Here is a 13,046-nt window from a genome sequence, read left to right as displayed (position 1 = left end):
GAACAGGATAACAGCAATGTTCAGGGAACAAGGAAGATAACCTTAAACTCTGACTGCTGGAGAGCTGGGCAGAAGAGAGCCATATTTCTCTTCTTTCAAAAGCAAATAGGAGACCTATCACTGAATTCTTTTTCTCAGCAAGGAACATCCCTGAGAAAGAGAATGCGTCCCTGAGGGGAGGCCTCTAAAATGGCCACTTTGTGGGCGGCTGTCTTTTATGGTCATAGACAAAGGGATGAAATAAGTCCTGGTCTCCCATAGCGCTCCCAGGCTTATTAGGACAAGGGAATTCCCACCTAATAAATTTTGGTCAGACCAATTGTCTCCTCTCAAATGCTGTCTCCTGATAAGATATTATCAATGATAATGTGTACCCGAAACTTCATTAGCAATTTTAATTTCAGCCTGTCCTGTGATCTCACTCTGCCTCCATTTGCTTTGTGATATTTTATTACCTTGTGAAGCATGTGATCTTTGTAACCCACACCCTATTTGTACACTCCCTCCCCTTTTGAAAATCGCTAATAAAACTTGCTGGTTTTACGGCTCAGGGAGCATCACGGAACCTGCTGACATGTGATGCCTCCCCCAGACACCCAGCTTTAAAATTTCTCTCTTTGTACTCTTTCCCTTTATTTCTCAGACCAACTGACACTTAGAAAAGAACCCATGTGAATTATCAGGGGTGAGTTTCCCCCAGTAGTTCAGTGTATAAGTGATTGTTAAAATATGCAGCCCTTTATATCCCAAAAGTACTAATATATTTTATTTCTATCTCCTCCTTGAGACAGATTCAACTAGCCTATCAAAAAGCTTGGATGCAGTTCCTTCTTGTAAAAGAGCAAGGGAACTTAAAAAAGATCACTGTGAAAAACTTACAGCAGAAATTGAACGAATGAAAAATAAGTTTTGTGTACTAAAAAACGAACTATCAGAAACAAAAGAAATAAACTCACAGTTAGAAAATCAAATAGTTAAATTGAAACAAGAGCTCTGCAGTGTGAGGTATGACATCCTAGTTTTAAATGAATATTTCAACTATTTATACTAAAATTATGTAGGATACTTTTTGTAATAGCTGACTTACCTTCTGAGGTTTAACTGGAGAAAAAAATCTCTGTCTTGTAGAGTGTCAAATTCTTTTAAATAATACAAGTTCTTAAATGTGAATATTTCTGCTGATAATTAAATGCATATTTATTTAAATCACAATTTTAATGGCTATATAGAAGGCCATTATTTGGAAATCCTTACTTAACTTACTTAACAAATTAATTTTTTTGATTTTTAAATTTCTGTATTATAAGTGATGCAAGGCATAACTGCATGCAAATATTTTTCTACCTTTCTAATTATTGACTTGGAATAAATTCTTCAATATAAAAATATTTGGCTAAATTATAAGAAGTTTTTAAGAAGTTATTTGTTCGTTGCTTCTAAATTATTCTCAAGAAAATTTATATTCATTTACAGCTCAACAAACAGAGTGTGAAATGGCCATTCTTTTCTCCCCCAAAATCAATTTCTTTTAATTATACACGTTTAATGTGCATGGAATGTACAGAAAATACAGAATAATTTATTAGTTTATTCAACATCTCTTGCTCTCCTACATAAATAAAATTAATTCAGAGTTCTATGTTAAATGCATTTTGTTTTTTATTCTTTAAGTATTATATTCTGTCTTGTGATAAAAGAGATTTAAAATTTGTTGATAAAATATATAATAATCAACAAGATACATTTAAAGCATTACTCAAAAAAGAAGCAAAAGATATATGGGATAACAGATATTAGACTATTTAACATAATCTGAGATTTTAATATTAAAATTATTTTTAGGGATACTTGCCATATTTTGTAAGTATGACTATTTATGTCTAATAAATCAGTAAATTGTTCATAAAAACTAACCAGTTAACTTTAATCAGTCACTTTAATCAGTTAACTCTAAATGATCTGTCCTCATTGAGGAGTAATTTTGACTGTGTAAGATTTTTAAAAAGTAATTTTCAACTTATGAATTTGCTGGATAGCTTCTAGTATTCTTTTCCATAACAGTCATTGCTAGTTACAGAAACAGTCGTTAATAGTATGAGAAACTTTCTAACTATAAGATGTTCTTTCCTCACTATTTTTCAAGTATGTGTGTCATTTGGAAGAGGTTCGAGTAATAAATACCTGAGAACTAGAAAGAAAAAAAAATTCAAGAATATAGGAATTTTATTGGAATAATAAACCAATGTAGTAATAAATGTATCTCACAGTGAATTCTATTTTCTAACAAAATGAATTTTAAGATAAGTATGTTTAATGGCAGATTGACTTTAAACCAAGAAGAAGAGAAGAGAAGAAACGCCAATATATTAAATGAAAAACTTAGGAAAGAATTAGGAAGAATCGAAGAGCAACTTAGGAAAGAGTTAGAAGTGAAACAAGAACTTGAACACGCTCTCAGAATACAAGATATGGAAGTGAAGAGTGTAAGAAGTAATTTGAGTCAGGTAAATCAATCTCTGATAAAAATTTTATATTTCTAACTTTATCTCCCTCTGATTTAGTATGAATTATTCAGGTCTAAATCAGACAAAAATGTTATCTTAAAATTATCACTTTTGTAGCTACGGTTATTTGTTATAAATTATGACATCCATGTAGTATCTTATTTCAGTACAAAGAGCTTTTGAAAACAATGATTATCCCTACCATATACTTAGTGATAATTTATTAGTACGTAGTTTTTTCCTAGCAACATAGTTAACATTTAATACTGACTCAAACATTATGAAGAGGAAGCAAAAGTTATTGTCATAGTAAACAAGCTCATGGTTTTCTATGTAGGGCTCTCTAGATTTTATCATCTTTCTTTTGTTTTTGAAATTGAAGACTTCTTTTATATTTACATATTTACCCAGTAGAATTAACTGAGATTTGGTGGAGAGGTCCTGGATGTAGACTCATAAGACTGGGAGAAAATCCTACAACTTGTTTATATTTTTAATCTTTTCCTTTCAGAATTGTGATAACTAAAAGTGCTTGTTACAATGTCTCAATTTATCAAAAATTCATAAATATAATTCTTAAAATTAACTATATATTTTTAAAAAATAGAATATCTAGAGAATATTCTCAGGAAAAAGGAACTGAAGGAACTTTGGGAAATTTTATCTGTCTAAATATATGCAGCATTAAGGCTCTTAGTATGGGATCTTGTATAAGTTAGACATCAGAGTGTAAACCCAGTTTTTGTAGGCAGTCAAATTGATTAATCTTTAATTTTATGCTGTTGAGTTTGTTGTAATTCAGGGAACATTTTTTTTTTTTTCAATTCTGAGGCTCTTAAAAATTCTCTAGTCATTTATTTTGTACTTTCATGAATTCATTGTCTTCAAATAAATGTTTGAACTTTGGGGAATTTATGCTCTATAGCATTTGAAGTTTTGATTCAATGGTTCTTCAACTGATACCTACTTATAAAAACTCTTTCATTGTATAAATGTACAAGTTATTCTTTAGTTTCAGAGGAACTATGTTATGCCATTTTGACTGCTAGCTAAAAGTTTATTTTGTTTTATTTAGGTTTCTCACACTCATGAAAATGAAAATTATCTCCTACATGAAAATCGCATGTTGAAAAAGGAAATTGCCATGCTAAAACTGGAAATAGCCAAACTAAAACACCAACACCAGGAGAAGGAAAATAAATACTTTAAGGACATTAAGATTTTAAAAGAAAAGAATGCTGAACTTCAAATGACTCTAAAACTGAAAGAGGAATTCCTCTAGCTCTGCTGGGTTAGGGTCTCCCTGAGCTGGTCTCAGCAACTTTTCATGATAACATTAATATGTGTATGATTTTATAATCTCTATTTCCTTCACTTTAAGTTTCATAAAGGCAAGAATGACATCTATTTAGTATTTTCTGTATTATTATTACATCTATTATTTTATCTGGACATAAAAGGCACACATAATTTATAGGATACTGTAAAATAAAGTAAATTATGCAAAATTTTACTGATGTAGTCAATTAAATGATGTTAAAATATTTAAAAGAATTTTATAATGGAATAGAAAAATGTGTGTGTTAAAAATAAAAAGAACTGAAAATTCTGTATTTGGTATATAGGCAATTATATAGAAGAAAACAAAAACAAAACCACAGACTATGCACTAAAATGCTTGAAAAATACTTTATCACTTTTTCATTTATGAAGCTCAGTTTTGATAGACACAAAATTCTTGGCTGGCTTTTATAAGGTTCCAAGCTAAAAGCAGGAGGATCCCAATCCCTCTGGTTTGTAAGGTTTTTGCTGAGAAATTAGCTGTTCGTCTGACAGGTTTTTTGTTGTTGTTGTTGTTTTTTTTTTTTTTTTTTTTTTTTTAATAGGTTACCTGATAGTCTGTCTCACAGCTCTTAAAATTCTCTCCTTCACATTGACTTTTTTCAGACAAACAAGTGCTGGGGGAATTTGCCACTTCCAAACCAGCACTACAATAAATGCTAAAGGGAGTTCTAAATTTTAAAACAAAAGCTTGCTATACAGCAAAATAGAACCTCCTTAAAGCATAAAACTATCAGGGCCTATAAAACAATAACACAATGAAAAATATAAAGTGTCTAAGTAACAACAGGATTAATTGAATAGTACCTCACATCTTAACATTAACATTGAATGTAAATGGCCTAAATGCTCCAAGTAAAAGAATATAGAATGACAGAATGTATAAAAATCCACCAACCACATATTCGCTGTCTTCAAGAGAGTCACCTAACACATAAGGACTCATGAAACTTAAGGTAAAAAGGTGGAAAATGATATTGCACAAAAATGAAAACTAAAAGCAAGCAGGAGTAGCTATTCTTATATCAAACAAAACAAACCTTAAAGCTACAAAGCTTTGTTGCTGTACAGTCTGTATCCTTTTTAATATTTAAAAAAAGGCAAAGAAGGATACTATATAATGATAAAAGGATTAATCCAACAGGAAGGTCAGTTTCCTTTTTTGTCTTAAAAAAAGACAAAGAAGAATACTATATAATGATAAAGGATTAGTCCAACAAGAAAATATTACAATCCCAAATTTATAGGCATCTAACACTGGAGCTCCCAGATTTATAAAACAATTCTTATTAATGAGAAGTGATAACATGCTAGCAGCCCTCTTTTTTGTTTGTTTGTTTGTTTGTGGTTTTTTTTTGAGACAGTCTCTCTCTGTCACCCAGGCTGGAGTGCAGTGGCCGGATCTCAGCTCACTGCAAGCTCCACCTCCTGGGTTTACGCCATTCTCCTGCCTCAGCCTCCCGAGTAGCTGGGACTACAGGCGCCTGCCACCTTGCCCGGCTATTTTTTTGTATTTTTTAGTAGACACGGGGTTTCACTGTGTTAGCCGGGATGGTCTTGATCTTCTGACCTCGTGATCCGCCCATCTCAGCCTCCCAAAGTGCTGGGATTACAGGCTTGAGCCACCGCGCCTGGCCCCTCACTCACTCTTGGTACCTCCTTGGCCTCAGGGTCCACTCTGGCCATGCTTGAGGAACCCTTCAGCCTGCCACTGCACTATGAGCCCTCTCTGGGGCTGGCCAAGGCCAGCTGGCTCCCTCTGCTTGCAAGGAGCTGTGGAGGGAGAGGCACTGGCAGGAGTCAGGGCTGCAGGTGGCACTCGTGGGCTGGCGCAGGTTTTGGGTGGGTAGGGGCTCTGCGTGCCCTGCATTTGGTGTGGCCAGCCAGTGCCTGCTGGGCTTGACTGGGGGCAAGCTCCCTCCGGGCTGCCAGAGTTCCTGGGCTAGGTGCCACAGTCCCGTGGTGAGTACCATTGAGAGGTAAAGCCAGCTGGGCTTCTGGGTCTAGTGGGGATCTGGAGAACTTTTCTGTCTAGCTAAAGCTTTGTAAATGCACCAATCAGCACTCTCTGTCTAGCTAAAGGTTTCAAAACTCACCAATCAGCACTCTGTGTCTAGCTAATCTGGTGGGGGACTTGGAGAACTTTTGTGTCTAGCTAAAGGATTATAAACACACCAATCAGCATTCTGTGTCTAGCTAAAGGATTGTAAATGCACAAATCAACACTCTGTCAAAACGAACCAATCAACTCTGTAAAATGGACCAATCAGCTCTCTCTAAAATGGACCAATCAGCAGGATATGGGTGGGGACAGTTAAGGGAATAAAAGCAGGCCACCTTAGCTAACAGGGGCAACCCACTCAGGTTCCTTTCCATGCTGCGGAAGCTTTATTCTTTCGCTCTTTGCGATAAATCTTGCTGCTGCGCACTCTTTAGGTCCATGACCTCTTTATGAGCTGTCATACTCAAGGTGAAGGTCTGCAGCTTCACTTCTGAAGCCAGTGAGATCACGAACCAACCAGGAGGAATGAACAACTCCAGACGTACCACCTTTATGAGCTATAACATTCACTGTGAAGGTGTGCAGCTTAACTCCTGAAGCCAGGGAGACCACGAACCCACCGGAAGGAATGAATAACTCCAGATGCGCTGCCTTTAAGAGCTGTAACACTCACCGCAAAGGTCTGCAGCTTCACTCCTGAAGTCAGTGAGACCATGAACCCACCAGACGGAAGAAACTCCAGACACATCTGAACATCTGAAGGAACAAACTCCAGACACACCATCTTTAAGAACTCTAACACTCACTGCGAGGGTCCGTGGCTTCATTCTTGAAGTCAGCGAGACTAATAACCCACCAATTGTGGACACACTAACACCTGAGAACTCAGAAAAACAGCAACACAGTAATAATGGGGAACTTTAATACTTTACTGACAGCACTACACAAATCATCAAAACATAAAGTAAAAAAGAAGCTATGAATTTAAATTACACTCTAAAACAAATACACCTAACAGGCATTCACAGAACGTTCTTCTCCCAAACTGCAGAATATGCATTCTTCTCTTCAGCACATGGAAAATTCTTCAAGATATACCGTATAATAGGCCACAAAAAAACAAGTCTCAAGAAATTTAGAGAAATCAAAATCATATCAAGAATTTTCTCAGATCACAGTGAAATAAAACTGGAAATTACCTTCAAAAGGAACCCTTAAAACTCTAAAAATAAATGAAAATTCAACAATCTTCTTTTGATTAATGTTTGAGCTAAAAATTAAATCAAGATGGAAATTTAACAATTATTTAAAATGAACAATAATAATGACACAAATTATCCAAACATCTGGGATACTGCAAAAATTGTGCTAAGAGAAAAGTTTATAGCATTAAATGCCTACACCAAAAAGTCTGAAAGAGCACAAATAGACAGCTAAGGTCACACTTCAAGAAACTAGAGAAACAAGAACAAAGTACACCCAAACAAAGCAGAAAGTAAGAAACAACAAAAGTAAGAGCAGAACTGAAGGACATTGAAACAAAAAATGGAAAAGATAAATGAAACAAAAAGCTATTTTTTTTGAAAAGATAAAATTGAGACCCCATTTGAAGATTAGTCAAGAAAAGAAAAGAGAAAATCTAAATAAGCTCAGTTAGAAATAAAACTGGACATATTACAATCAATAACACAAAAATTATAAAAAATTATTCAAGGCTACTATGAGCACTTTTACATGTACAGACTAGGAAATCTAGAGAAAATTGACAGATCTGTGAAAACATACAACCCTCTTAAATCAGTAAGAAATAGAAACCATGAAGAACCCAATAACAAGCAGCAAGATGGAACTGGTAATAAAAAGAAAGTTGCCAACAACCAGAAAGGCTAAAACCAGAGGGATTCACAGCTAAATTCAATTAGACATTCAAAGAAGAATTGGTAGTATTTCTACTAATACTATTCCAAAAAATAAAGAGGAAATGTTTCCTAAACTATTCTATGCAGCCAGTATCATACTAATAGCAAAACCAGCAAAGGCTACAACAAAAACGGAAATCAACAGACCAATGTCCCTGATGAACATATATGCAAAACTTCTCAACAATATACAGCTAACTGAATTCAACAGTACATCCAAAAGATAATACATCATGACAAAGTAGGTTTTATCCTAGGGATGCAGGGACGGTTTAACATATGCAAGTCAATAAATGTGATACGTCTTATGAACAGAATTTTTTTAAAAGTATGATCTTCTTGAAAATGCAGAAAAAGTATTTGATAAAATCCAGAATTATATTATGATAAATTTCCTCAACAAAATAGGCATAGAAGGCACTTACTTCAAACAAATAAAAGCCATTTATGACAAACCCACTGCCAACATCATACTAAATAAGAAAATTTGAAAACATTCCCCTTGAGAACTGCAACAAGACAAGGATGCCCACTTTTATCACTTATATTCAACATAGTAGTGGAAGTCCTGGCCAGAGCAATCAAACAAGAGAAATACATAAAGGGCATCCAACCTGGAAAAGAGGAATCAAACTGTTTCTGTTCACTGGTGGTATGATCGTATACTTAAAATACTCAAAAGGCTCATCTAAAAAGCCTCCAGATTTTATAAACAGATTTAGTAAAGTCTTAGGATACAAAATCAATGTAAACAAATTAGTAGCACTGCTATACACCAAAAACAATGAAGCTGAGAAATTAAGAACTCAATCTGTTTTACAATAGCTGCAAAAATAAATAAATGAATAAATAAATAAAATACTTAGAAATATATTTAACAAAAAAAGTGAAAGAGCTCTCTACAAGGAAAATTACAAAACACTGCTGAAAAAAATCATGGATGACCCAAACAAGTGGAAACATATTTCATGCTCATAGATTGTGACATGGTTAAGTTTGTGTCTTTACACTAACCTCATTTTTAATTATAATTCCCATAATCCCCGTTTGTCAAGAAAGAGACGAGGTGGAGGTAATTGGATCATGGGAGTGATTTCCCCCATGCTATTTTTGTGGTAGTAAATTCTTATAAATCTGATGGTTTTATAAGAGTTTGATAGTTCCTCCTGTGTTCAATCTCCCTCCTGCTGCCAAGTGAAGAAGGTGCCTTGCTTGCTTCCCCTTTACCTTCCACCATAATTGTAAGTTTCGTGAGTTCTCCCAAGCCCTGTGGAACTGTGAGTCAATTAAATCTCTTTCCATTATATTTTATTATATATATAAATATTTTTATATAACATATATAATATGTAAAATATATAAATAAATAATATATATATATTTCCAGTCTTGGACACTTGTTTACAGCATATGAAAATAGGCTAATAGATATTAAAAATTATTGTGAAAAATGACCATACTGCCCAAAGCAATCTATAGATTCAATGTAATTTTTATCAAAATACCATCATTTTTATTCACAGAACTGGAAAAAAAAAAAACTCTTCTAAATTTCATATGGAACCCATAAAGAGCCTTCAGAGCCAAAGCCATACTAAGCAAAAACAACAAATCTGGAGTCATCACATTACCTGACTTCAAATTATACTACAAGGCTCTAGTTACCAAAGCAGCATGGTACTCGTATAAAAATAGGCATGCAGACCAACAGAACAGAATAGACAAACCCTGAAATAAAACCAAATACAGCCAACTGATCTTTGACAAAGCACACAAGAACATAAAATGACACCCTATTCATCAAATGGTGCTTGAATAACTGTCAAGCCACATATGGAAGAATGAAACTAAATCTTCAGCTCTCACCTTATACAAAAATTAACTTCTGATGGATCAAATTCTGAAATCTGAGACTAGAAACCATATAAATTCTAGAAGATAACATCAGAAAACCTCTTCCAGACACTGGCGTAGAAAAAGAATTCATGGCTTAGATCTCATATGCAAATAAAACAAAAATAAATCAATAAATGTGACCTAATCAAACGAAAAAGCTTCTGCATAGCAAATAATAACAATCAGCCGAGTAAACAGACAACCCACAGAGACAAAAATGTGCATGCAAACTATGCATATCAGAAAGAATTAATATCCAATAACTACAAGCAACTCAGGCAAATTGGCCAGAAAAAAACAAAGAATCCCATCAAATGTGGGCAAAGGATATGAATAGAAAAATTTTTAAAGAAAATATACAAACAGCCAACAAACATGAAAAAATGCTGAACATCACTAATTATCAGAGAAATGAAAATTAGAACTACAGTGAGATACCCCCTTACTCCTGCATAAATGACTATAATTAAAAAGTCACAAAAAAAGATATTGGCATAGATGTGATCAAAATGGAACACTTTTGCACTGCTGGTGAGAACGTAAGTTAGGACAACCACTATGAAAAGCAGTATGGGTATTCCTTAAAGAACTAAAAGTAGAACTACCGTTCAATTTAGCAATCATACCTCTGGATATCTACCACCACACCCCCTTTAAAATAAAAGTCTTAAATAAATAAGTCATTTTATGAAAAAGACATATGAACAAGTATTTTATAGCAGCACAATTCACAGTTACAAAGATACAGAATTAACCTAAGTGCCCATCGTCCAAGGAGCAGATAAAGAAAATGTGATATATATGCACCATGAAACATGACTCCCCCTAAAAATGGAGCAAAATGATGTCCTTTGCAGCAACTTAAATGGAGTTAGAGGAAATTATTCTAAGTGAAGAAACTCAATAATAAAAAAACAAATATTGTATGTTTTCACTTATAAGGGGGAGCTAAGCTATGAGAATGCAAATGCATAAGAATAACATTAACATAAGGGACTTATATTATTCTAATATCTAGAATCTACAAGGAACTCAAATCAGCAAGAAAAAGTGAATAATTCCATCAGAAAGTACGCAAAGTTCATGAATAGACAATTATCAAAAAATGTTACACAGTCAAAAACATACGAAAAATACTAAACATCACTAATTTTAACTCAAGACAGAAGGTTGGGAGGGGGTGATAATTTAAAAAACATATTGGGTACAGTGTACACTGCTCAGGTGATGCGTGCACAAAAATCTAAGAAATCACCACTAAAAAACTTACCCATGAACCAAAAACCACCTGTACCCCAAAAATCATTGAAGTAAAAATAAAAATATTTAAATAAATATAAAAGGAATGGAAATATACCAATATATCAACAATATTTCTGGATGATTGTCCATGTATTTCAAATGTTTAATAATGAGTATTTGTTATTTTATAGAACATATCCAAAGAAGCAATACATAATGAGTAAAATTTTTCACCCTCATGTAGATATAGAGCTACATAAAAAATAGTTAATGCTACCCTGAGGAGACTTAGAAACACCTGTATTCTATTGAGATGACTGAGTCTCAAGAAACTTCAATTTTCTTTTGCTCTTTCTTAGTAATGAATGCATCCATCATATGGAAATGTATCCCACAGTCTAGAAAGAAAAAGTCAATGACAAAGGTTGGAATCTTGTGTTTATTCACTAGCTGCCACAGGGAATGGGGCATTAAAGCAAATTAACAACATAAAAATGTTTGTTATGGGATATTTTTGTCTATTTATTTTAAAGTTGCTTAGATTTAAACTTTGTATTTTTTGTTTTTCTTTTCACACATAATGTTTTACATATGTATGGGATACATGTGAGTATTTATTACATGCAGAGAATGTGTAATGATCAAGTCAAGGTATATAGGATATCATTTTGAATATATATAATTTCTATGTGATGAGAACATTTCCATACCTCTCTTTTAGCTACTTTGTAATATAAAATATATTGTTAACACAAGTCACACTAGCCTTCCACTGGACATTAAAACTTACTTTTTTCTATGTCAGTGTGTTTTTCCCATTTGCTAGTCTGTTTATTTTCCTCTCCCAGCCTTCCACACTTCCCAGCCTCTGGTATCTATCAGTCTATTCTCTATCTCCGTGGGACCAAGTTTTTAGCTCTTATGTATGAGTTGAGGACATGTGGTATTTGAATCCTGTGCCTTGCTTATTTCACTCAATGTAGTCACCTCCAGTTGCAAATGACTTAATTGTATTCTTTGTTATAGCTGATATTCCATTGTGTGTGTGAGTGAGTACTACATCTTCTGTATCCATTGGCTCATTGAAGAAACATTGGTTGATTTTGTGTCTTTTCGATTGTGAATAATGCTGTGATACACATGTGAGTGCATGGATCCCTTTGATATACTGATTTAGTTTCCTTTGAGTAAATACCCAATAGTGGGGTCCTGAATCATCTGGAACTTCTATTTTTACTTTTTGGAGAAATATCTATACTGTTTTCTATACTGGTTGTACTAATTTACATTCTCACCAACAGCATATAAACATTAATTTTTATCATATTCTCAACAGTGTCTATTATTTTTTGTCTTTTTAATCATAGCCATTCTAACTGAGGTAAGATGATGCCTCATTGTGCTTCTGATTTGCATTTCCCAGAGAATGTTCAGCATTTTTTCATGGACCTATTTTTCTTTTTTTTTTTTTTTTTTTTTGGAATCTGTGATGGCTTTAATAGTTGACCTTATGTTTTTTTTTTTTTTTTTTTTTTTAATTTATTTATTATTATTATACTTTAAGTTGTAGGGTACATGTGCATAACGTGCAGGTTTGTTACATATGTATACTTGTGCCATGTTGCTGTGCTGCACCCATCAACTCGTCATTTACATCAGGTATAACTCCCAATGCAATCCCTCCCCCCTCCCCCCTCCCCATGATAGGCCCCGGTGTGTGATGTTCCCCTTCCTGAGTCCGAGTGATCTCATTGTTCAGTTCCCACCTATGAGTGAGAACATGCGGTGTTTGGTTTTCTGTTCTTGTGATAGTTTGCTAAGAATGATGGATTCCAGCTGCATCCAATTCCCTACAAAGGACTCAAACTCATCCTTTTTTATGGCTGCATAGTATTCCATGGTGTATATGTGCCACATTTTCTTAATCCAATCTGTCACTGATGGACATTTGGGTTGATTCCAAGTCTTTGCTATTGTGAATAGTGCTGCAATAAACATACGTGTGCATGTGTCTTTATAGCAGCATAATTTGTAATCCTTTGGGTATATACCCAGTAATGGGATGGCTGGGTCATATGGTACATCTAGTTCTAGATCCTTGAGGAATCGCCATACTGTTTTCCATAATGGTTGAACTAGTTT

General features: G+C 34.1%; 2 protein-coding genes across 16 annotated transcripts in view; one reads left to right on the top strand and one right to left on the bottom strand.

Moving 5' to 3' along the window:
• LOC106996187 (ankyrin repeat domain-containing protein 30A-like) overlaps window positions 1-4,113 on the top strand; it is a 72,066-nt gene extending 67,953 nt beyond the window's left edge. The window contains exons 20-22 of the mRNA XM_077947954.1: window positions 792-1,005; window positions 2,321-2,504; window positions 3,580-4,113. Coding sequence (XP_077804080.1) covers window positions 792-1,005; window positions 2,321-2,504; window positions 3,580-3,786 — 605 coding nt within the window. The 3' untranslated portion in view covers window positions 3,787-4,113. The remainder of the gene's footprint in view (window positions 1-791; window positions 1,006-2,320; window positions 2,505-3,579) is intronic.
• A 959-nt stretch (window positions 4,114-5,072) lies between these two features.
• LOC114669927 (X-linked retinitis pigmentosa GTPase regulator) overlaps window positions 5,073-13,046 on the bottom strand; it is a 44,606-nt gene continuing 36,632 nt past the window's right edge. For 14 of the 15 annotated variants that reach the window (XM_077945499.1, XM_077945502.1, XM_077945496.1 and 11 more), the window contains one exon: window positions 6,759-8,380. In XM_077945499.1, the coding sequence (XP_077801625.1) occupies window positions 8,235-8,380 (146 nt within the window). In that variant the 3' untranslated portion in view covers window positions 6,759-8,234. Of the gene's footprint in view, window positions 8,381-13,046 lie in introns of all 15 variants that reach the window. The other variant, XM_077945508.1, reaches the window with a different exon arrangement.

The sequence above is a fragment of the Macaca mulatta genome, chromosome 9 (assembly GCF_049350105.2).
Source record: "Macaca mulatta isolate MMU2019108-1 chromosome 9, T2T-MMU8v2.0, whole genome shotgun sequence".
Taxonomy (NCBI): domain Eukaryota; kingdom Metazoa; phylum Chordata; class Mammalia; order Primates; family Cercopithecidae; genus Macaca; species Macaca mulatta.
This window is presented reverse-complemented; position numbering and strand designations above follow the sequence as displayed.